Source organism: Nannospalax galili, unplaced genomic scaffold, assembly GCF_000622305.1.
Source record: "Nannospalax galili isolate Female #2095 unplaced genomic scaffold, S.galili_v1.0 scaffold1485, whole genome shotgun sequence".
In the NCBI taxonomy this organism is placed as follows: domain Eukaryota; kingdom Metazoa; phylum Chordata; class Mammalia; order Rodentia; family Spalacidae; genus Nannospalax; species Nannospalax galili.
Genome location: NW_008353031.1, coordinates 478,997 through 505,772, shown reverse-complemented (window position 1 = coordinate 505,772; position 26,776 = coordinate 478,997). Strand labels below are relative to the sequence as shown.

The 26,776-nt window shown below is 36.9% G+C and overlaps 1 protein-coding gene across 1 annotated transcript in view; it reads left to right on the top strand.

Annotated features, from left to right (window-relative positions):
- The window catches only part of LOC103747790 (CUB and sushi domain-containing protein 3), a 473,923-nt gene that overhangs the window by 107,624 nt on the left and 339,523 nt on the right, over positions 1 to 26,776 (top strand). The window contains exon 12 of the mRNA XM_008850327.1: positions 11,300 to 11,456. Within this exon, the coding sequence (XP_008848549.1) occupies positions 11,300 to 11,456 (157 nt within the window). The remainder of the gene's footprint in view (positions 1 to 11,299; positions 11,457 to 26,776) is intronic.

Sequence of the window (26,776 nt, the reverse complement as noted above, 5' to 3'; positions counted from 1 at the left end):
CAGAATAAAAATAAAAATAATTACTTCTGTAAAGTTATATTGAAAATATTTTAAAATAATGATGCATATTCTTTTGAACTTTCAAGATTTTCTTTAAATATTTTGTCAATGATTCTTTATTATTATTTATGTATGACTGTTTTTCTTGCATGTGAGTGCACTGGTGTCGTGCAGTGCCCTCAGAGGTCAGAAGAAGGTTTCAGATCCCTTGTAACTGGAGTTAGAGATGGCTGTTAGCCACCATGTGGGTGCTAGCAATTGAACCTGGGTCCTCTGCAAGAGCAGCCAGTGCTCTTTAACACTGAACTCTCCAGCTCCTGAATCTTCAAGATTTTCATAAATAAGATAAGAAATTAAAAACGTTTCCATTTCACAAATCCTGACAAAAAGTTACATTTCCCAATATGGGCAGGAATAGAGGATTCCCTGTTAAGCTGTGATCTTTAACACTACTGATCATTTCCTTCTTTTAATAATCATGTCGTTTAATGGTAGATTTCCTAATGCAAAAAAATTCTGTGAATATAAGGTTTGTGTAGATTTTGAAAAAGATTTTTTTTTTGAGGGATTCACTAATTTTCTCTCTACTCCCTGTTCCTCTGTGTTTATAAGTCTTAGATGTAGAGGTTCCACTGTAGACGTGTTACCTAGGACTGGGCATCTCTCAGACGTATATTCTCTGTCTCTGACCAGTTGTGGTATTCTGCACTAGCCTCCATCTGCTGCAGAAAGAAGCTTCTTTCATGAGTGGTGTACTGCATGTTTGTCTGTAAATATAAGGATCCATATTTAGTACATGGTAAAAAATTTTATTTGTCCAGAGGTATGACAGAGATAGTGTTTTCTCTAGGATTTATGGCTTCTCCAACCATGTGTATTTAGCTGTGTTTACAGTGCCACCCATGAGTTCATTCCCATTGAGAGGGCTTTAAGTCCAATTAGATAGCTCTTGATTACTCCTCACTGCTGTACCAGTAAAGGTAGTTTGCTGTGCTGGTCATTATGATTATTGGGCTGTAGGGTTGGATTGGAATTGGACCATTGGATGATTTTCTACCTTAAAACTTACATAGCATCCTCTAGAACTATGAAAGCAAATCATCAGAGAGAATTCCAGTTCAGTTCCTGCAATATTGCTCCAAGCCCTGTGTCAGAATTATGTCCTGTGTTAAGTAGTAGGATCTTATCTTCTAGCACTGGGGGATAGCCAAGAGTTCTGGCAATAACCTGTGTTATTTTGGGAGTCTCCTGAACCACTCTGACTAACCAGCACTTGATACTATTTCATGCTCAGATCTTAACTTAATGAGAAATACTTTTTGGCTATTCCATATATGACACTAAGTTCTTATATGACACTGAGTTCCACATGACTAACTCATGCCCAGTGGCCTCACTAACCATTTATGGCCATTTCTTTTCTACCAATTTTCTGGGAATTTTAAGTTTTGCCACTTTCCTAGACCCCAAGTGGAAAGCCAGATAAACATATAATCTATTTTCTGAGTTAAGGGGTTCTATCACAATGACACTGAACTGGTTAAAATGGAAGGTTCTTTCTTAGAAAGCCAAATCAGAACCTAATTTGTTTGTTCTTTTCTTAGCCCATCAAGGGAACTTTATCCAGGATGGTGTGGGTCTGACTGAAATGCATTCTGCTTTGTGGTCTCAATAGTCACAGACTATAGCAAGAATATTGGTAGCATCTTCCCATATTTGCACTTGCAATGTGTGGATATGTATAATTTAATTATTTCAATTAACACTTATATGAGGTGTTTAGTGCACCTAGGCTTTAAACAGTCAACAGTGAATACTCATTATTGGAAAACAGAAAAACAATCAGAAATGCTGTTTCTTCTATTGTTGCTGCTGTGTTTGTTTTTATTTTCACATAAACACTAAGCACTATGTTTAGATAACTGTGTATATAACTGTGTGTAACAGAGATAAATTGTGAGGCTTTTTTTTAACCACAACTAGTATTTGACACTTTAAATCTTATTTTTTATGCATAACATAAACTGAATGAATTATTATGAAGAATATTTAAGAATATAAAGATGAGGCCAGGACTAATGGCACCATGTTTACCAATAAAAGAAAGGCCCAATTTTTCCTTCCTTCCTTCCTTCCTTCCTTCCTTCCTTCCTTTCTTCTATGTGTTCTCTATAGGTGCTTTCTTTATGGCTCTACAGGACTTACATAAAACATTTTGCATTCATAATAATCTTTCAAGCTGATAACAACTTTAATTGTATGCACTCTACTTTCTTTTTTTTTCTCTTTTTGAGACAAGGTCTTCGTCAAATAATTACCTCTCCTTCCTTCCTTCCTTCCTTCCTTCCTTCCTTCCTTCCTTCCTTCCTATTTTACATGTATGTGTGCATGTATTACATGTATAAATGTCTGTGCATATGTACATGTGCATGGAAACCAGAGGTCGATGCTGATGTCTTCCTTAATCTTTTTGAAATCACTATTCTTACAAACATAATATTTTAATAATTTTTTGAAAATTTCACTATGCGTACAGTGTATTTTGATCCTATTCACCCCCTACTTCTCTTTAAGTCTTACCAGATCTACTGCCATCCCTCACAGTTTCCCAATTCATGTCCACTTTTTTTATTAATAGTTCAATGATTCCAGTTGGACTGCCCATGTGCTTGTGGGTGTGGGACCATCCACTGGAGTACAGTTGACCTACCAGTGGCCACACTCTTAAATAGAACTGGCCTTCCTTCCCCAGAAAAGTTTCATTTGTCACAGCTCCTCAGCTAGGGAAGGGGGTTCCTCAGACCTTCCACCCCACCACCTTCAAATTAGAATGTTGACTGGCTTCATCTTGTTTACAACTTTTAAACATTTTTTTTTTATATGTAGGAAAGTTCTGTCTGCATGTAATTAACGGCCCTCATGTTGAGCCATGCCAGTGGAGGCCAGAAGAGGGCACTGAATTCCCTTGAACTGGAGTTGAGGAGAGTTGTTAGCTGTCATATGGGTGCTAGGAACTTTACCCAGATCCTCAGGAAAAGCAGCCAGGACTCTTAACCTAACCACCCAGCCATCTCTCCAGTTCCTTGTTTTCATCTTTTAAAGACAATCACAGCTGCTATAAATTCATAAGGGCAGTGGTCCTGTCATATCCTTAAGATCCTGTTTTGGTCTAATCCTCCCTGTCTTCTGGCTCTAGCAATCTTTCTGCCACTTCTTTTCCAGTGGTCCCTCATAATTGGGTGAGGGAGGTATGATATATATGTCCCATTAGTGGCTGACCACTCCAGAAACACTTATTCTACATTAACTGCCCTTCACTGCACAAAGAAAAGTCTCTGATGAGGTCTGAGAGCTGCAGCAATCAATGGATATAGAGATAGGAATTTAGAGAGCAATTTAATTTTTTCCTTTTAGCAAAATATTAATAGTAGATTCATTCCTGGGGCCTGTGACTTATCCAACCGTGGGTTCTTGGCCAGATTTATAGTTCCAGACATGTGTTTTCTCCTGTGGAACAGGATGTAAATCCAACCAGAAAGCAGCTGGTGACCCCATAACACTTTTGCCAATATTGCGTCTTTCACCATATCTTATGGCACCATTTTTGTATCTCATGGAATTCGCCTCTAGATAAGACTGTTGACATTTTTACCCTAGAAGACTGCATATCACCTTCCACTGCTATGAAAGATGGCCCTTAGAGAGAAAGTTTCCTGTTTCATACTAATTTGATTTCTCTCTGTTTTATGACTTACACCAATGCTATCTGCTACAAGAAAATCCTTCCATCAAGTTCTGGGGGGCAACCAAGAGCAGTGGCAACAGCTTGTATGGTTGGGGAGGAGGGGCTCTGGGACACCCTTAGCAAATACTAGAGAGGAGGGACAGGGTGTTTTTTTCTTCAATATATAATTTTATTGAATTATGTGTTATTTCATACAATACATATTCATCATATTTAAACCCTCTCCTCTCTCTGCATCTTCCACAGCACTTCCACTGCTTTTCATGCATTCTGCCATACACAATAAGGCTTATTATGTCAAGTTTGTGTCCACAGATATTCCTCAGTGTGAGTACATCCACTGCAGCCTGGTCAGCCTATCTAGGGTCATACCCTTAAAGAAGACCAATTTTCCCTCACCTAGGGGTGATCAGCTGTCAATGGTTCCTCAGCTAAGGTTGGGGGTCCTTAGCTATTTCCCCACTTCTATGCTGGGTTTTTGTCCGGTTTGAGTTTGCGTGTGTTTGTGCTTGCTGACACAATTGCTGTAAGTTCTTATGAACAAGTTCCCAGGTACTAGGCTTTTTACAAGTCAATGTGTCGTTTCTGGGAGGAGAGAACCCTACTCTGTAGGGTAACAGGTTTAACAGGAAGAGGGATGGCAGGGTAGGGCAGAAGACAGCAGAGGGAGAGGAATAACTAACACTGGGTGTTTGAAAAAGCTATATGGAAACCTTACTTCATGAACTTCATATTTATGTCTACATATGAGTATATGCATTTATTCATTCATATGCCATCAGTTTTAAAGGCTATGTCTCTTACTGAACTTGTACTTCACTGGCTAGACTGATCAGGATATACCTGTTTCCATCTTCTCCTCCCCAAGGACTGGGGATCCAGAAGTGTTTGTCCACGCAGGGTTTTTGTTTTGTTTTGTTTTTTTTCATGTGGGCAGAGGAATCTAAACTCAAGTCCTCATCTTTGCTGTAAAATACTTTACCCACTGAACTATATCCTCAGCTCCAATTATTAACATCATTTTATTTATTTTTATTTTATGTGTTTATAAATAAATGCACCTAAGTGTGCAATGCCTGCAAAGGTCGTAAGAGGACATCAGATCCGCAACAGCTGAAGTTACAGAAGGTTGTTGCCACCATTTAGGTGCTAGGAACCAGTCTGAGGTCCTATGCAAGGACAAACAGCGCTTTTAACTGCTGAGCCATCTCTCCAACCCCGAACACTATGTTAGCTATAAGAAAATTATCCATTGTCATATTTTTTATGATATATGATTTTCAAATTTCATTCTATTCCTTCTATGAAATTTAGAAGGTAACACTCTGGGGGTCTGCTGTTAAATTGAAATTTTAAAGCTGATTGTTGCATACAGCTATTTATTAAATGTAGCAAAATTAAATTACAATATTAATTAGTCTGCAATCAAATTACAATTTTTAAAACACAATTAGATTACATTTAAAATAAGAGTACTAAATACAACTTTTAGTTTCTTAATCATCGTATAGGTGTTTTTGAGGTATAGCATAAAAATTATAAGCTATGTGAAAAAAGGGGGGGTTTTCTCTAGAATCTATGACCTCTCTAGCCATGTGTATTCAACTATGTTTGCAGTATTGCACAAGTTCCCTCCCACTGACTTGACCTTAAGTCCAATTAGACAGCTGTTGATTAACCTCAAGATAAAAGTGCCACTACTCATATACATTGTCTGTGTGTAACCAGTTATGGTACTAGGTATTAGTTTCTGACTGCTGTAAAATGAGCTTCTTTGGTGAGTGGTGACTGGGATATTTGTCTGTAGATATAAGGATACATAGTAAAAAAAAATTGCTAGTCTAGCTATGTGAGAGTTTTGGGGGTTTCTCTAAGATCTATGACTACTCTGGCCATGTGTATTAGGTTACTTTACAGTACCACATTTGAGATTCCTCCCTTTGAGTGAGATTTTAGTTGAATTAGATAGCTGTTGATTGCCCCCAAGATAAAAGTGCTACTAGTGCACCAATGACGTATGCCATGCTGACTATTAATGTAGTTGTTTGGTCTTGAAGCTAGTGCTGGATCATCCGTTGATGTTTTCCCTTGGCACTTTCATAGCATTCTCTAAAGCTTTCCCTTGGCACTTTCATAGCATTCTCTAAAGCTATGAGAGCTTACTTTTAGGGGAAGTGACTTCCAGGTCATTTGCAGCTCTATTTCTCCAAATCCTGTGTCTGATTTATGTTCTGTCTTCAGCAGAAGGATCTTACCTTCAAGTTCTAGGAGGCCAGCAGTAGAAAACTATGTAGTCCAGGCTGGCCTCAAACTCCAGATCCTCCTGCCTCTGCGTCTTCAGCTTATCATACTACAACTGGTCACATACAGACAGTGTCTATGAATTGCTCAGGCCTAAAGGACACATCTGCAATGCAACCTCTATACTTAAGGCTCATGGAACACATCTACAATGCAACCTCTACACTTAAGGCTCATTGAACAAAGAACAGGGATAAAGAAGAGGACACTAATGAATCAGTTCTCAATAATGAAGCTCCCTCATGCAGCAGAGGGACAGAAACACAAAAAGCCAAAATAGCCAAAGTATAGAGATCAAGAGTCTGCTAAATAATGGTCCTTGGACAGAACCCCTGTATTAAACTTCATCCATATAAGGCTCAGGGACCATCGCAGAAGAGGGGCCAGAAAGATTGTAAGAGCCAAGGGGGAGGTGCATGACCATATGGAAACAGAGTCCTACAAGCTCCTGGGAACCTGCTCATATGATTCTATGGCATAGGTGTCAGCATACACAAGTACCATGCAAACTCAGGCAGATAATAAACCAGCATAGAACTTGGATAATGAATATGAGACCCCAATCTTATCTAAAGGAATGTTGGTAACTGGTAGCTGCTAGATGAAAAATAGCTGATCTTCCTAAAACAAGGGACTCTAGATAGGTTGACTGGACTCAGAGGATAGACTTGCACTGTGGAACACCTCGGGGCACTGACAACACAGTGGGCAAGAATGGGGATAACAGAGTATATAGGTTCCAGTGAGGGTGAGGTGCAGGGAGGCTATGGGAGGATGCCAATGGGGATAAGGGTATAAAGATAATTAAGATTGTTTGGGATTTTCTGTATGAAATACACAAATTAATTTAAAAAGTGCCACAACTGCAGAGATAGACATAGTTTCCTGTCCCAATAATTGTTGTGTTTATTAGGCTTTAAGCTGCACAGAACCGTTGATTATTTTCCCACTTGTCAGCTTGCGTAGTATCATCTGGTGCAGTGAGAGCTAGCCTTCAGGGAGGAAGCTTCCTGGTAAGTTTCAGCTTAAGTATGTCTTGTCTTTAGCAATAGGTTCTGGGAGGAAATCAAAGCTGTGGCAACAGCCTGTGTTATTTTGGGAGTCTCTTGGACTATCCTGACCAACAACTTCAAAGGAGGTCACTCCTGCCCAGCACTGTGTTTTATTTTATACTGCTTTCAGTTACACACACACACACACACACACACACACACACACACGATTGTGTGTATTTTTCCTTAGGCTTTTGAACTAATACATTTCCCATTAGTTTTTTATATCACCTAAGCATTATTTATATCTCTTCTCTTCCCCCCCATAGAGCCCTCTTTCTCCAGTACTTCCATGTTTCCCATTTCCCCCTTGAAAATCTCCTCTCTCTCTCTCTCTCTCTCTCTCTCTCTCTCTCTCTCTCTCATCCTTTACTGCCATGGTTCTGTTCCATCTTCTTGGCTCCTGCAGCTATATCAAGATATATACCTATATCTATTTGAAATTAAGTATTTGAGCTAAGATCCACAAATGGGTGAGACCACACTTCCCTTTTTTCTGAGTCTTAATATAACAGTTTCTAATTCCATCCATTTAGCTACAAATTTCATGATTTCATTTTTTTTTACACCTGAGTAGAATTGCATTGTATTAAAAAACCCCACTTTTGTCTCGTTGCTAAATCAATGTACTTTCTTATTATAGTCTCTATATGTACCCTTATATTTACAGAAAAGTGTACCTCTCATCACTCATCAACAAAGCTTCTTTTGACAACAGTTGGAGAGTATTACAGAATTCCACAACTGGTCAAACATTGAGAATAAATGTCTGTGAGTTGCCCCGACCTAAGTGACACATTTACAACCTCTGCACCTAAGGCTTAGGGAACATAATGGAACAGGGGGCAGAGAGAATAGTAATGCATCCCTCAACTCTCACCAGTGAAGATTCCTCATGCAAGACACAATAATTAACCCAGAAAGCCACAACTGGTCAAAGTGAAGAGACTAAGACTTGGAGTTTTTGTGCCTGGGTAGGACAACTCTATCAAATCTCTACCACCCAGGACTCAGGGAATATTGAAGACTACAGGGAAGAAAGATTCTAAGAGCTAGGAGTGGTGGGTGACTACAAGTAAACAGAGTTTCCCAGACAGCTGGGAACTTGCCCATATGAACTTACAGCAGTGGTGACAACACGCACATGATCCATGCAGGCTCATAACAGACAAAACCCAGAACAAATGTGGAGAAATGGAAAAGAAGCCCCAACCTTACAGGAGGAACCTCTGGCAACTGATGACTTCTGGGAGAGGGAGAGGTAGTTTTCTTTAAGGGCATGGTACTAGATAGGTTGACCAGGCTCCAGTGAATGATCGCACATCAAGGGACATATGGGAACACAAACTTGGCTCAATAGGTTTCAACACATATGACAGAATGCATGAAATCCAGTGTGGGACTTAAACTGAGGTACAGGGGAGGAAGTCTAAATACAATCAAGATATATTATATGAAATTTGCAAAGATTCAATTTAAAAAACAAAAGATCGTACGAGATTAAATAAATCATGACAGAACAAACCAAAGATCTCTCATTCTCTGCATGCTAACCAGTACTAGGTCTTTGTATTAATCCCCAACTCTACAGAGGACACTGGAAGTAACTGAACACTATGAACAAATGAAAGTCTAGAAAATTTCACTGACAATAAAGAGGCTCTCAACATGTTTTATGATATTATTTTAAATTCAACATAAAAAAGAGAATTGGTTTTTATTAAAAAGGAGACTCTCCCAAAATACATAAAAAAACACAATTAAAGATTTATTTAAAATAGAACAAAATAATAGTCTCAAAATTTTTGTGTAGTTTTTTCTGATTTGACATAATCTAATCATTACTTCTGCATGAGAGACACAATTGGTTTGGTTAGTTTTCTTAAATGTATCTTTACGTTCATGCTTTATTTAAAAGCAATTTGTCTTTGATTGGGCTGCTTTGTCTTTTCCTATTATTTCTGTGCTTAATATATTGTAATTTATTTAAAGATATGTAGCACTGGGCTTATCATTATCATAATAAGCTTTTCCACATGGTTGTTTCATAGATGAAACAGTTATTTGGGTTTACGGTTCCAGTGCAGTAAGAGTCTATCACAGCAGGGAGTCATGGAGGCCTATGGCAAACATGACCTCAGAGCTAGAAGCCTCGAGTTCACATCTTGACTAGCAAAGAAAAAGTGAGTGAGCAAATCAGAAGCAGGACATGGTTATGAACTTCCGAATCTTATCCCAGTGATGCACGTCCTCCAGCAAATCTACAACTTCCAAAGATTCCATCAACACTGACACCAACTAGAGACAAAGCATTCAAATACTTGAGCCTCTGAATGACATTTCTCTTTCAAATAATTATAGTAGATTATCATTTTTATCCCAACATAGCACAAAGAAAATGCATCATATAGATGAGACACTTGTAGTGAAGTATCCCACGTGTACCACCTAAAAACAGTCTATGAGCATTGGTAATAGAAAAAGCAAAATAAAGTGAAATAAGGTATAATTTCAGAAGCTTCTGAATAATGAGTTTGTTCAGTTTTTTTCAATTTTGTATTGCTGATTTAGCATTAAAATTAATTAGTATAATTCTAAATTTTGTTGCTTTTATTTTATTAGTATATGACTCATTGATATTTTGGGTTCTTGAGACTGAACCCAGGGCTTTGTGTATGCTAGACACATATTCTACATTTGAGCTACATCCTCTTCTCTAACTTTGTGTTTTTTAAATTTGTTTTTATTGAATTTTTGTGTATTTCATACAGAACATCCCAAACATTCTTAATCATCTTTCTACCCATCCCATAGCATCCTCATTGGAGCCCATGTACTCTGTCATCCCTGTTAAGGACCACTGTGTCAAGTCAGTGTGCACAGACATCCCCCACTGTAAGTCTATCTACTGAGGTCTAGTCAGCCTATTTAAAGTCGTCCCTTGTTTTAGGAAGATCAGATCTTTTTCACCTAGCAGCAATTAGTTGCCAATATTTCTTCAGATAAGATTGGGGTCTCCTTTTCATTTTTCCAGTTCTTTCCTGGGTTTTTGTCTGCCTGAGTTTGCATGGGACTTGTATATACTGACACCATTGCCATAGAATCATATAAGCAGATTCCCAGGAGCTTGTAGGACTCTGTTTCAAGATGGTCCTGTACCTCCTCCCTGGCTCTTACAATCTTTCTGCCCCCTCTTTCACTATGGTCCCTGAGCCTTGGGTGGGTGAAGTTTAATAAAGGAGCTCTGTCCAAGACCCAGAATTCAGCACACTCTTAACCTCTATGCTTTGGCCATTTGTGATCGTTTGTGTTCCTGGCCCTCCACTGAATGAGAGAGCTTCATTAATGAGAACTGAGAGATTCATTAATGTTGTCTTCTTTACCCCTGTTTCGTGTTCCATGAGCCTTGCACGTAGTGGTTCTATTGTAGGTGTGACACTTAGACCTGGGCAATTCATAGACAATGTCTGTGTGTGACCAGTTGTGGTATTTGATAATAGTCTCTGATTGGTGCAAAATGAGCTTCTTTGATGAGTGCTGACTGGGATATTTCCTGTAAATATAAGGATACATATTTTGCACATAGGAAGAAATCCCATTTAGTCTAGGGATGTGTCCGTCTTGGGGTTTTCTCTAAGATCTATGACCACTCCAGCCATGTGTATTTGGTTATGTTTACAGTTACCACCCTTGAGTTTCCTCCCATTGAATGGGCTTTTAGTCCAGTTATGTAGCTCTTGATTGCTCTTAAGATAAAAGTGCCACTACTGCACCAGTGACGTAGTCTGTGCTGGCCATTGATGTGGTTATTTGGTCTTGAAGCTGGTGTTAGACCATCAATTGATGTTTTCCTTTAGCACCCTCACAGGGCTCTCCAAAGCCGCGAGAGCCAGATTTCAGGAGAAGTGGTTTCAGGTCAGTTGCAGCTCTATTCCTCCAAATCCTGTGTCTGAAGTATGTTGTGTCTTATATAGAATATTTTAGTGTTTCTGAACGTCTACCAAGTTTGAAACTTAAAAATCGTCCAGGTAGATTCATAGTTTCTTGACATGACATTTGTGGAACTCATTTATTTATTGTTCTTCAGTTGTATGTACTGACCATACTTAGACACAACACAGAACATTCTTATTCCTTATGGATATAGTATGAACTTATGAACATGCTTTTTTGGCGCACTTATATTTTAATTATTTTTCAGATTTATGATGGAAAAGATAAAACGACACACCTGCTAGGTGCTTTCACGGGTGCATCTATGAGAGGATTGACACTCAGCAGTACTTCAAACCAGCTCTGGCTAGAATTTAATTCTGATTCAGAAGGGACAGATGAAGGCTTTCAACTTGTCTATACCAGTAAGTATTTTGGACAGCTAAAATTTTCAAGCACTGATGCTGAAGGTTTATTAAAATTTGCAATGTACCGCACTAATAACATCTAACAACTCATTGTCAATATGCCGTTTGCAACTCCCATCTACGTATGTAAGTTTGTTTTAACAACTCCCTAAGTTACAGGTATCCTAGCTATTGCCATTTGATAGCTGCAGACACCAAGTTGCAGGGAGATTAAAAAATTGGTGGACTTTGTGTTTTTCTATTTATGAATATTTTAAATAATAAGATTCTTCTGATTCAATATTTAGAAATTGTAAATAAGCTTGGGTAAAAGATAGAAACTAAACATTTAAGCTGTCAGCTAATAAACAAAATAATATTTTATTTCGTGCACTAATCATTGTCAGTCATTAATAACTTAATAGTTTCAGATGACATACATAAAGATTTTTGTACATTTGTGCTAAATTTCCTTCTTGAAAATAAGCATAGGCAGTCTTATTCATCTCTGTAATATCAGGTATTCTGACATATAAAAGTTCTGACAGAGAGTTATTTTTATCTTGGGTACATTGTTATATGTACCAAATGAATATATTTTACTATTCATAATATAAAAATGAACTAATTACATAATGAACAAAATTCTGTACAAACTATAGATTGATTGATGGTAGATATTGAGTTTCTTACCTTATGTAACACACTCCTTAATGAAATGAACGTAAAACAATACTTACCTGTTTGTTTTAAAATTTATAATCCAGGGCCTAGAGAGATGGCTCAGTAGTGAAGAGCACTTACTGTTCATGCAATGAACTGGAGTTCAGTTCCCAGCAGCTAACAACCATCTGTTCCAGGGGAGCGGTTCCAGGGGAAGGTGACACCCACTTCTGGCCTCCACAACATTGCATACGTAGGTTCACTTACAAACATGCTGGCAAAACACTCATACACATAAAACAAATTTTAAAAAAATTATAATCTGTTGGATAACTAGTTCTTGTAGTTCAGAATATCCATTTCATGTGGGATAAAAACAATGCTTCAATGTCATTATTGCTAGGCCAATTGAAAATATCTGGCTATTAAAAGTTTTCATAAGGCCAGGCATGGTGGCACATGCCTTTAATCCCAGCACTCAGGAGGCAGAGGAAGGTGGATTTCTGTGAGTTCAAGGCCAACCTGGTCTACATAGTGAATTCCAGGAGAGCTGGGGGCTATAGGGAGACCCTGTCTCAAAAAGACGAAAAAAAAAAATTTCATAAGAAATTAGAAAAATGTAAACTTTTAGAAAAAGAGGAATTAAAATGTATCAGCATCAGATACAAGAACATGGAAGTCAGACGTGATAACATGTGTCTATAGTTTCTACATTTGTGATGCTGAGGCAGAAGAATGGCCAGAATGGACTTGATAATGAGACTGCAGAAACAAACCAATAAAAAACTTTAAAAAATAACAAAAGAAATAATCATGGACTCTCAGAGAGTGAAAGCAAATCATCAACTTTAAAAACACTGTATTTTAGTGACAAGAGGAACAGGTGACAGAGGATATAAGTACAGAGCATAGTTAATTAAGCCTCCTGTCCCAGAATGCTGAGAGACTGCTCTTGTTCAAGCTTTTACATTCTTCATTAGAATTTTACATCAGAAGCATTAAACACATGTGAATAAAATAAATGGAAAGTGCGTATAAAACACCTTAGTATTTTGTTTGCAGTGTGGTTTCTTGTGGAAGTCCTTTCCAAAACAAATGAATGCCCATGAAATTTGAGTTTCCAGGAATTGTGTTTACTGCGTGATGGCCTAAATGGCATGGTGCGGAGCATTACTGCACATGCGTTATTGCTGTGATCTGCTCACAAGGCTTGCTATTTCCTCTGTTTTCTTAATGAGTTGTGACAGTTTTAAAGACATATTAACACAATGGTCTCTCTTTGTTCTGCATTATCTTGTCTTTCTTCTTGTCTAAAATGTTATGACAATTTCTAGATTTCCATAACTGATACGTAAAATCTATACAGGATATTACCGATGTGGCGATACTAGACATCATAAGACATGCACAGATTTGAAATCATTTGGGTGTTCAGGTGTTTAGAATGAGGGGAGTCATTGACTTTATTGTTAGCACTTCAGCTATGTGTTGTTAGAAAGAAGAAAGCATGCCTTTAATCCTAGCACTTGGGAGGCAGAGGCAAGTGGTTCTCTGTGAGTTCCTGTTGTCAGATTCAATCTTCTCTAAAAGCTCCATGAAGGAAAAAAAAAAAAAAAAAAAGAAAGAAAGAAAGAAAGAAAGAAAGAAAGAAACCTTAAAAAATATTTGCAGTTGTCCTTCTTAATGACTCTAGTTCTTCATTATTGGATATATGTTTTCCTTACAATTTTAAGCTAATAAAACTGGGAATAAAGCACAAAATTAGTTATTCTTACAGAGGCAGATATTTTTCTATTTTTCAATCTCAGATTATTATTTTTTTGTCTTTTTGGGACAGGGTCTCACTGCAGCCCCATTTGGCCTGGAACTCAATATGTACACCAGGCTGACCTAGAACTCACAGAGATCCACCTGCCTTGCCTCCCAGGTGCTGGAATTAAAGGCATGCTCCAGAATTCCTGGCTCTTCAGTCTCAGATTTGTAACTCCAAGGACAGTAGTCTACTTCCAAAGTGTCTCTATGTGTCACAAGCTCAATAAATGACATACAATTTCATGAACTATCTACTATATTATGAACCCCCACCAATGAATGGGAGCCCTAGAAATACTAATAAATTTTCAGCAATTGTATTTGTTCCTAATTATTGCTTCTGGTCTTCACATGGTGCCTGTTCTACATATCGACAGTAGAAATAGTTAACTACAGCCTTCTTTGGTTCATTCACATCTTCAATTCTTTACTTACCAGCTGCACCAATCATCCTAAGACTTTGTCATTTAGGCATGCTCTAACCTCCCTTGCCATTGATTGAACTATTGAGTATTAAGATGCATTTAAATATTTCCCGACTCAGCTTACTCTGACTCCCTTAGCCAGAATTAGCCAACATTTTAATGCTGCTTTTTTATATGTACAATTGCTGTAACAGTGACTATGCTTCTTTGCAAGCTCATTGTGCATAGGTCTCCAGGGGACCATTTCTCTTAACAATATCTTCAGTTAGTTTTGGTTCAATGGATCTTTTTACATGTTCTTGGTATACTGAGATGCATTCTCAGAATTGAAATCCTGCTTTTAATAAAATGTTTTGTTGATACCAGATGAACTTTCTATCAGGGTACATGTTAAGTGTCAAAACATGTTTAGAAGCATTAGTCAATTGCTGAATTAAAAAGAAGGCACTTGTCAGGTGTGGTGGCATATGCCTGTTATCCCAGAACTTGGGAGGCAGAGGCAGGCATGTCTCTGAGTTGGAGGTCAACCTGGTCTACATAGTGAGTTCCGGGTCAGCTGGGGCTACTGAGAGACCCTGTCTCAAAAAGACAAAATAATAAAATAAATAAATAAATAAATAAATAAATAAATAAATAAATAAATAAATAAATACAGTTAAAGAGCTCAAATACAGGGGAAAAGTGGAAGACTGTGCTTTTGTGTTTAAATCTCTTTATCCAGTCATATTAATGATCAACTACACATACTCCCATTCTGTGATAGCTATGTACCCTACAATTTTTCAAAATTGTTTCTAAAACATCTGAGATTATGCTGTGTAATGCAGAGGAGATCCTGATGTTCACATTAACAATCAAAACATAATCTACCTGGAGAGAGTTCAGTGAGTCTTCGTGAATGAGGTAGTGTTAAAGGTATAGTTCATGGATCACAGAAAGGAATGCTAGGAAATATCCCTGGCAACGAAAGTAGGAGGATGGAGCATGCATGGCCTAGGCGAAGCATACTAAGGATACTCAAAGTTGACAGAATACTCTATGCATTCTCAATGTCAGATTCTTCTCACAGTTTTCATTTGAGCACAAAGAGAATTTTTTGTCCACTTAATTAGCTAATAGTCACTCTCTATCCTATTACTAGTTTTGTTGACTTAACTAATATTGCCTGAGCGTTTTCACTTTTAGGTAGAATTACATTTATTTCATAAAAAACTGAAGAAACGAGTTTTTTAAAAGACACCACAACACATTTCACTTTATCTGATTTAGTATTCAATTCAATATACACTTGTTAAGACTTCCAGGTGGACTTTTGACTTCAAGTAATGGAAACTAATCCTAGATTAAAATTAATAGCTAGGCTTTATCTCATATAAGAATGGAATTATTATTGCCTATAAAAATGGAAGAGGGGGACTGAGTAATGGTTCAATGGTTAAGAGCCCTGACTGTTCTTGCAGAGGAACCAGGTTGGATTCCCAGCACCCACATGGAGGCTAACAACCATCTGTAACTCCAGTTCCAGGGGATCAGACACCTTCTTCTAACCTCCACAGGCATTATACAACATGGGTGCCCTTGTATAAATGCAGGCAAAACATTCATAAAAATGAAGGAAGGAAGGAAGGAAGGGGGGAGGGAGGGAGGGAGGGAGGGATGGATGGATGAAGGAAGGGAGAGGAGGTAGGTCTAGACTCGGCCATTCAACAAGATCAAACACATTTTTTTCCCTTTCAGTTTTATACTTGTCATCTCTAGCAGGCTCATCTATGTCCACATATTTGCTGTAACGTGACCATAATATAGCTACTGCAACCACCCCCTTCAAGGGAGGAAGAAAATAGAAACAGATAGTACTAATCACACACACACACACACACACACACACACACACTTCCATTAACAAGATTAAATATACATCCAAACAGCCCTGGAAGACATCCTTCTATCTTTTCTTTTTAGTTAAGAACTGTACTGTGTAGTTATCTTTTGATTTTCCAGCAAAGCAAGATGGTAAATTTAGTATCTGATGTATTAAATAGTTGGCTTTGTCTTATAATATTACTATGCATTTGTATTGTAGCTGGGAAAAAATCTAGGTTCTGCTAGTAAGGAAGATAATTTTGAGGTAATAACTGTTTAATACAATATACAGCTCTGACAGATACTTTATAAAAATTAAATTAAGGGATATTGAATTAGTACTTCTGTGATTAATGGTATCAAGGAATTCAAAGATTCCTAAGTGCCTAGAAAGAAAAGCATTAGCTTGCCTCTTATTAATAATTTTAGGTATACTATACTAAGATAGATGTGAGATTGTCTCACTATCTTCCACTGATACATAAACTACACACACACACACACACACACACACACACACACATACACATACATATAATGTAAATTCTTCACCACACCTGAGGTATTTGGAAGAATGTAACATTCCTTGATTTAATTTGTTTAGTCTTCATCTATAAAGCTGTCAAGAATAATACCTCATTCTGTCTTTGGGGGACTATCTCTTTTCCCAAATAAGTTTCTCTATCAACTGCAGGTGAATGCTTGAGTAAAAGTCTGAGAGTCACACCTGGTCTAGCCATGACAACCATTAAGAAATCCTTCTGCTATTCTCATCCTCACGCTTCCCAGAATTTAACTTCTTTGTTGGTCACACTCTTTTTTTTCATTCTTTTCAAAGTAATGGCTGTCAATTACTCTTGCTCTTCAGAAATCTGAAACTTTCTCTGAATAAAGATTGAGAAGGCGCATATTTCCCAGGTGTTTTATGCAACATAATGTAGTTACTGACATGTTGATGACAAGAAATTTATGAAGACATAGATGAGCTTCCTAGAGTATTTACCAAATAAGGTGCAAGGAAATTACCATTTCATTCTAAAGTTTGAAGAACCAATCAGAAAGTAACTTTATGAATTTTTTCCTAAGGAAACTTTAGTCATTTTTGTGCTTGAGACTTGGAATTTGTCCTCTTGGTGTAAATTACTCTCAGAAACTGACTTAGTTTTACTGTCAGTTGTTTTTGTGAAATTTCTAAATTCTTATTGAAAGCGTATTTCATTATATCTCCTTTTAGCTCCATTCATCTGTAGTTACCTCCATTTAAATCAGTAAAAAGGATCTGAGTATTTTCATAACCATCTATACCATTTAACCTGGCAGATATCCAGCATGCATAGCCATTAGGCAGGTCCTCTTGGGTAAATAAATTTTTGCTATTTCTTCTATTCACTTCATTTACAAAAAAAAACACAAATGGAGAAATATTTATAATTCCAAGTGAAACTTCAAATATGTATGGACTCTCATACTTCCAGTTTAGTTGCTTGAAATGATTCAATAATCTACAGAGTACATAGCCATTCCAAATTTCATATTCTCATTAAAGACAGGCATTAGGTAATTTTTAGTGCCTTTGCTTGTATACTAGCTTTATAAATATACAACAAATTATCCTATTTAAGTTCTGTAATTTAGTTACTGACATTCTGTTGACAATGCTAACCATGAAAAATAATTAGATGACCTGTTAGCTTTAACTTCATTTTTGTGCATAATTTATTTAATGCAAATCTGAGTAGAAAATAAAATTAGATGGGAACATGAGGCTGCTCCATGAGGCTGTTCCATGAGGCTGCATGTCCTAGAAACCACTGACCGGATACGATGGGCATTTCCTTTTGAAATCTTGAAATTAACCAGGCAATGAAGGAAGAACTGACTAAGGGTACATTGTATAGTACAAGGTACTCTAAGAAAAATACTAATGAAACATCTCTTAAATCTCTGTCTTTTATATGGAACATACTAAATATAATTTCTTCATGCTAGAATAACAAAGGCATCATTATTACTTTCAGAGATTTCAAATCACCAAAGCTTTGTAAACTTGAACTTAAATTTACCTAGCAATCTGTACATTTCATAAACTTAGTTTATGGCATGTTGAAGACCAAAAGTATCAAAACTTTAAAATGCTTAGGAAATATTATGTCTAAGAATAGGTAAGTTTTTAACGTATAGAAATAGAAAATTAAAACAAGATAACGAAGAAACAAATCTGTTAAGTCAATTACATCCCTACCTTCTAAGCACTTTCTTGAAGTTTAAAGTAAAAATCTGGCTGCTGTGTTTCCTAAAGTATACTGACAACAAAGAACTTTGGTTAAATTCTGTCAGTTAAAGGCAATACTGGGGCCAGGAATGGTAGTGCTCACTTTTAATCCCAGCACTTGGTAGACAGAAGAAGCAGAACTCTCTGAGATTCAGGCCAACCTGGTCTACACATCAAGTTACAGGCCAGTTGTGGTGACAGGAAGACCCTCTCTCAAAAACAAAACAAAAAAACCTCAAAAGGCAGTCCTGAGACAGTTGAAATGTGGACCAATAAAACCATTATTCCCACCAGGAGCTGCAGGCAGGAGTTTCCTAGAGGTAGTTGGCTATATGTGCCGAGAAATATCTGCACTCATGATTTTCTGAAAAACAGCAATGATTTTCCATCTTGTACTTGCTTCAGACTTCCAAAGTTATCAAACCGTCTAACTGTATTGAGTATCAACTGCTCATTCACAATATCTAAGTGACTTTTGTTTTTCTGACCATGTCCTAGTTATTAGTCATCAAACAACAACAAACTATAGGAAAAGACACAGTAAATAAAGAAGTCATTTTGTAAGAAGATATTTGCGTCAAATAGAGGAACATACACCATCTGGGAAAGTTTTGTGCAAGTCATTGGGTAAAAAAATGGCACACCAGAAAAATATGAGTGAAAGATAATTTTACAGTAGCAAAACTTCAGACAACTATGCAAAAGAACTTAAACTTAGTTAAAATCAAAAATGAAAATCAAACCAAAGAAATATGCTACTACACAATCACAAAATGGATACAATTTTAAAAACTACACAACAGTAAATGTGGTAACAATTGCATATATTGAAACATTTATACTTTGGGAATATAAACTGGAAAAAACATGTAGGAAAGTAATTTGGCAGTATTTGCTAATACTTATTTCCTATGTATATTTACAGTGTACCACACTTTTGCCAATGTGTCAATATTTGTAGAATGCGCCAAAATTTTGCAAAATATCAAAGGTTTGTTAGTTTGAGAAAATTAATATTCATTCAATTTTTAATCCCACCACCTCAGGACAAGACATAGATTTATGGTAGATGAAGCACATAATAGTATGTTTAATAGCATCTCCTTCTTTATCATCGAGATAGTTGAAAATTTAGAAAAATCTGTCAGTAACTATTTATTAAATCAGAATTTTATAAGTAGATTTCAGAGTATCATCAATTAAAAAGTAACTCCTACCTGGGCATGGTGGCGCACGCCTTTAATTCCAGCACTCAGGAGGCAGAGGCAGTCAGATCTCTGTGAGTTCGAGGCCAGCCTGGTCTACATAGTGAGTTCCAGGACAGCTCGGGCTACAGGGCAACTCTGTCTCAAAAAGACCAAAAAAAAAAAAAAAAAAACGTAACTCCTGAAAGGAAGTAGGAATGAATAGCAGACCAGGGCTGGAGCGATGGCTCAGAGGTTAAGAACACTCGATGTTCTTGCAGAAAGAAGACCTGGGGTTCAAACACCAGCATCCACATGGTAGCTTACAACTGTCCTTTACTCCAGTTCCAGGGGATCCAACAACCTCTTCTGTCCTCCGGGGGCATTGCATGACATGGGTGCACTTACCTACATGCAGGCAGAACATGCATACACATAAAATAAAAAATAAAAATAATAAATAAAATACTTGAAAAAAAATGAATAGCAATAATTTAATAATTTCTTTATTTTCTGTTTAAGAGCTTAACTTCCATACATTCAAATTTACAAGGACTCACATTTGTATGGCATTTTTAAAAGTATAGCCACAAAGTTTGAGGTCATGTAATTTGATCAGTCAGAAATACATGCATGTCAGTTATTAGTTTGATTAATGATAAATAATGTATAATTGTTCTTTAAAACACTCACTTTATTCCCATTATATTCCTTAAGACGAAAATTTTCAGAGCTATTGTGTATGATCTCGCAATATTTCCTTGTTGGTCAATTTTGAAGTGGCAAAGTTGAAAATATGCTTTATATGTCTTCTTATCAAATAGAGAAGACTCAGGATGGATCTGTAGCTCCATAGAAGAGTGCTTGTCTTACATATGTGAAGCCTTGGGTTGGATCTCCAGCACTACAAAGAACAAAAACCAATGCAAGTGTAAAAGAAAAAAAGAAAAAAATTCTAAAGCAAGACATTTTTGCAAGTCCCAAAGCCTATTAATAACAAAATACTAGAAATAGATCCTAAAGATTACTTTCATTTGTCTCTTTCCATTACTTATCTTTTATTGATATTTGCAGTTTCAAAATGAACAATACTATTAAGCATTTGGTTACTATATAAATTTTTGGCAATCTATACTCATTTTTATTTATTAATTGATACTTATTATTCCAGGTAATGTATCCACAGACCCATGTGTTCTAGGGCAGTGGAGTTGATTGCCAAAAGATCCTAGGAAAAAATTTGAGGATGTGTGAGAACTATAAAGTTGATGGAAACTCCTCACAGGGAATGTTCATTGTTGTGAATCAGATAAGGCTTGTCTATGCTCCAAAGTGGTCACATCAGGTCACTACAGGAAGCAGGTTCCTTATATGACCTGCACTCTAAGGAACAGTTACCTTAGCCTATATGCAAGAGAGCATGTTCCCTTGTAGGTAATCCTCGTTTGTCCTTCAGGTAACACTTTTGCAGATATTCTAATACTGATGCATCAGCCCACTTCCAGGTATATAAACATAAAGAATAAAAGCAAAACAAAGAAAAAATAACTGCAAGAGTATAAAAGACCGTACTAATAATACAAGAAGTCTCACAAAAAATGTTTAAAATAAAGTTTAATATGCATAGCATATGTACATGCTGTAAAATATTATATAATGTTGACTCAGAAATACGTAGAAAAGCATGTGTGAGAATAATTGCTTGTTCAGAATGTTTACTACCTTTAAGAAGGAAAAGACCAAAAAGGGATTAGAGAAGGATACAAAAGGAGTTTTAGGGGCCGCAGAGGGGGGCTCAGTGTTTAAGAGTACTGGCTGCTCTTGCAGATGACCTGGGTTTGGAGCTCAGCACCCACATGGCAGGTAACAATTGTCCATAAACCCCAGTTCCAGGATTCCAACACCCTCTTCTGGTCTATGTACTAATTGTATGCCGCAGGTGCACATAAATACAAGCAGGCAAAACATTCATGTACATAAAATAAAAATGAAAATAAAGATTTTTAAAAAGGAAATTTGACAAAACTGTTATAAAATGATAGAACCCAAAGCTCTGTTTATAAGGTGTTTTTATACTGCTTTACAGATTTCAAATAATACCTTACAATAAATTAGAAAGACTCAAATACATTACACCATGGTATGAAGGGATGAGAAAACAGTTTAAATTATTCTGAAAATTCAAACTATCTAAAAAAATGTCAATTTTCAGTTAATTTTATGCTCTAGAAATTTTCATTTCATCAAAGTATTAAATTTCAGTAGCCATGGTGAATGTTTGTAGCATATTTGATGTTTCACATGTGAGTTTATTTAATTGTCAGTTTCAAGAGTTTATGATTTCACTGCAAAGACTGGCAGCTGAACGTTTTTGTAAAATAAGACCATTCTGAATATTTATGAATAAGCAACAATAAGTCAACCAAATTGGACTAAATTATGTTGTACTCTATAGCTTATGCACTGTTGTCCATGTGGGTTTTCCTCCATAATGAAATGTATTATAAAGCATCTTCATTTACAAAGAGTATCTCCATTTTTCTTCATCACCAGCAATTGCTAGTCACATTCACAAAATGCTCAAATTAAGGAAGATGAATTTGGCAATAAATCTTGAAAGCAGGGCTTGATTTCCATTTTTATTTGAGTAATATATGGTAAAACTCAAAAGAGGCTGCATCTTGAATAACAAACTAGAGCCATGTCTGGTAGAAAGAAAAGCAATGCCATTTTTGAGCAGGGATATTCTAAATACACAGTCAGATGTGCAGAGCAACACACAAAGTCATGTGTCCCTGAAAATTTCACTTTTTCTTTTGAAGTTTCTTCTGTTTGAAAGACCAAATTGCTTAACCGTTTGTTGGTGTATTTCATTGTGCAGGTAATGATTTTTGTCAGTGACTTCCGAGCTTTAATTTCCATCTCTGAAGATGCTTACATTTTCAAGAACATGGGCTGAGAGATTAGAAATTAGACCTATTTCTGGACAGGTAGATAGATAGGGAATGGGGGGCAGATGAATAAAAAAGATGACATAGTCTTCTTGGTCTGAGACAAAGGCCTGGAGACCTCCATTCTGCAGGGCCCCTGTTCCTAATGACCAATCCAAAACAGTTCAAATAATACCAAGTCTGTACTGGGACATTTCCTCACATAAATTTTCACTTTTTTAGCTGACCAATCCAAAATTAGGGTAAGCAGACCCAATTAAAACCTTTAAGAATCTAGACCCTCCCAAGGGGACTTGTGTTTTGGGTTTCTGAACCCCTTCCCTCTTGTGGGGTGTCCTTTTCTCTGTGTCAGCATGATTCTTTGTCTTTTTAAATAAAGTCTGTTGCCTGTTGCTCTCTGCTCAGTCTGAGTTTTTTTATGCCTTTTAAGTCAATAAGTCCTACCATGACCTCTAGACAGTGACCATCCTCTACCCCTAGAAGTAGCAGGGGTGCCACAAACCAATCGAGGAGGAAATCCTTGAAGCTTTCTTTTAATGTCTCTCAAATTTACTTTTAGCCAGGCATGGTGGTGCATACCAGCACTCCAGAGGAAGATGGATTTCTGTGAAATTGAGTCAGCCTGGTCTACAAAGCAATTTTCAGGTCATCTGTGACTCTAGGGAGACTGTCTCGAAAAACAAACAAAACAGAATTCACTTTTAAAAAGTAATTAGTTTTACTTTAGTTTTCTTTTCTCTTGTGTTTGCTAGATATTTGTCTCTACGAAGCCTGATTCATGAGCATTACTGAATATCTACCCTGTGCCACAATTTGTGTTGTATAGGCACTGTGGGGAAATAAGGGGGAAAAGAAAAGAAAGAATTTCAGACAATAAATATGAAACAAAAACTATAAATGAGTTCTGATCTGCAAAACCGTCTGTGGCTTAATAGAGGACATGATTAAAATCCCATAGGAGAGATGAGATACTGTTCATATTCACTGAAGGAAAGGTCTCTCTCAACCTACAACATTTTAGGAGACTCAGTACTTGGAGCTATGCAAGGGCTAGTGATTTACTTGATGTGTGTTGTAACACTCTGAGAAGTCAATAACGTGAATTAACAAATTGACGTCGATGATCTAATACATGTTTATTTTACATTTCAATTCAAATCTTGATTAACTTGATCACGGTTTTATGCATCTAAAAAAGCAGCAGAACTCTTTGGTAATATAATTTATCATTGTCTTTTCTCCCACATATTTCTCTCAAAATAATTCATTTCTCTCACACATGAGATTATCTAGAATAGTCTTAGTAAAAGTTTATTATCAGCGGGTATAATTTTGCACAAAATTATCTTTTATGGGTCTCGTTATAGAATTTGTTAAAAAGTCTGTGCTTTTGTAAAGACTTAAAATACACAGTTACATAACTGGGAAGTTTATATTTTGACTGCTAGTATTACCTTTGGTTGAAATTCTGAAGTATCCCATTCTAATTATTTTTTCAACTTTTTTTACATTTATTTGTTTGTTTAGTGAATGTGTGTATGTATGTGTGTGTATGTGTGTGTCCCTGATGCACACATTCTCTTGGAGTCTAAACACAAACCTCCTCCATTGTCAGGTAACTCTGTGGACTCTCACAGTTGTGAATTAACTTCGTAATGATTCCTCCTTGCCACGGGGCCTCAGATTTCAACAAAATTTTACAAGCCCCAACTCTGCAGAAACAAACAGACAAAAAATTTCTCTAAACTTCAGAAGAATATATATGAAGTTTCTTTGTTCCTTCCTCACTTATCTTTCTTTCTTTACAGCAAAAACTTTTGAGAACTTTATTTTCTCTGAAGTATGAATTCATTATGCTGACTAGCCAGAAAATCAGCTCTTGATAGCTAGCATATATTTAAATATGGGGTTCATTTGTTCAGTTGAGAAGATCAAGGATGTCTAAAGTTATATTTACAGTGGATATATTTATTATTTGGCACTTGTGATTTCACCTTTCTTTAAGGATATATGTATGTCTTTTTGAGACAGGGTCTCCCTGTAGCTGAGCTGTCTTAGAACTCACTATGTAGACCAGACTGGCCTTGAACTCACAGAGATCCACCTGCCTCTGCTTCCCGAGTGCTGGGATTAAAGGTGTGCACCACCACGCCTGGTAGATTTATATTTTTAAACTATACAATCCTTGTAGCTGTATTGGTAAGTAAAGAAACATTTGTTTTTCTACTCACAATGCTTCTGCAACCAAATGTGTTTCTTCCTCACTGCAAACAGTTGTCTAGGACAATTTTTTGTCTAACAGATTCAATACTAACACTACTTGGAGTTAGGGCTGAGTATACAAGGAAAGCTCTGTTATCACTTACTCCCACCACTTCAGATGCCGGTCTGTCCTTTCATCTTTTGACAGATCTGCATTAAAATATGGATTCCCATAACCCCTTACTGAGGTTTAATAATGTACAGGATTGCTTATAGCGCTCAGAAAATATTTATAATTGCTGATTCATTAATCAAGGACAGACACAGGGACTGGAGAGATGGCCTAGCGGTTAAAAACACTAACTGCTCTTGCAGAAGACCCAGGTTCAATTCCCAGCACCCACACGGCAGCTAACAACCGTTCCATAACTCCAGTTCCAGGGGATCCAACAGCCTTTCCTGTCTTCTGTGGGCATTGCATGACATGGGTGCACTTAAATGCATGCATACATACATACATACATACATACATACATACATACATAAAATAAAAATAAATAATTTTCTTTAAATGACATAGAAAACAAATAAAAGGTAAGTTGATGTGGTCCTGGATATAGCTCCAGATACAACAACTTCTGTCCCCACCACCTTCCAGCATGTGAATGAGTGGACCAATCCCAGAGCTCTTACAATCCCTCTGTCTAGGATTTTTGTGGAAATTCCATCACATAGACATGATTAACTATATCATTGCCCAGTGTGAGTAATTAGACCATCATTACAGAGAGTGTATGAAGGTCAAGTTGCTAAGAGTTTCTACTCCTTAGGCTTATGATTAGTTCATTTGGCAAGTAATCTTCATTTATTGCTGAGGGTGAAGGCAGTGGCGTTCTGAGCCAGTTCAAACTGAAAATTTTACCCCATATTTCCATGTTAATATCGACAGAAAAGGGATTGAGAGACAAGGATGTGGGAAGAAGTTTTATTACTAAACACAGTGAAAATACATACTCTTGCAGAACTGCAGTCTCTTGGGATTGCGTGCTATGCCCCTACCCATAATTTTGGACAACTAGTCTTTTGAGGAAATTAGATGATGGGAAGATTATTTTTGAATTAGCAAGGGGGAAAGTCAGGGAATGCCAACAATAAATCAAGATTTCTCCAGAATGGGGTTTATTGGTCTTTTTTTTTTTTTTTTTTACCTCATATGGCAGATGCATATTTGGAAAAAATGTTTGCTAGACTAATGACAGGGAAATTCCATTATAACAAGATAAAGGACGGTTAGTGGTGGTCTCAGTCACACTGTAGATTCAAAACATTTTAGATGCTCAATGCCAAGAAATTAAAACTAAATACATGGGTTTTAATTGGATTAGTTACTTTTCTGTTGCCGTGATAAAAACCCACGACCAAAACTCACATAAGGAAGAAAGGCTGTAGTTGACTTATGGTTAGAGGACTAGAGTCCACAATATTGAGGACGGCAAGCCATGTTGGCAGGGGTACAAAGCTAGCTGATCGCGTTTTTAAGCCACACAGGAAGCAAAGAAGAGAGAGCAGGCAATGGGACCAGGCTATAAACCTTCAGGGCCCACTCCAACAGCAAGGCTGTTTATGCTAAATGTTCCATGATCACCCCAAACAGCGTAACAAACTGAAGACCAAGTAAGTGTTCAAATACATGAGAGTTCAGGAGGCATTTCACATTCAAATCACTAAACTTATATCGCAATATAACCGAATCTACTATTAATTAATTTAACAAATTATTTAATCTAATATTAACTAACTTCTTTGAAGCAGGCATGAAGCTTGCTAGTATTGCCATTACACATATACACTGGATCACCATTTTTGTGATTTCCATAAAATGTACTTTGATGGCAAGTAGATCTCTTCTCTATCTCCACCTTTCCTTACTGACCCCCTCCATCCTTACTAATACCTTTCTCAGATT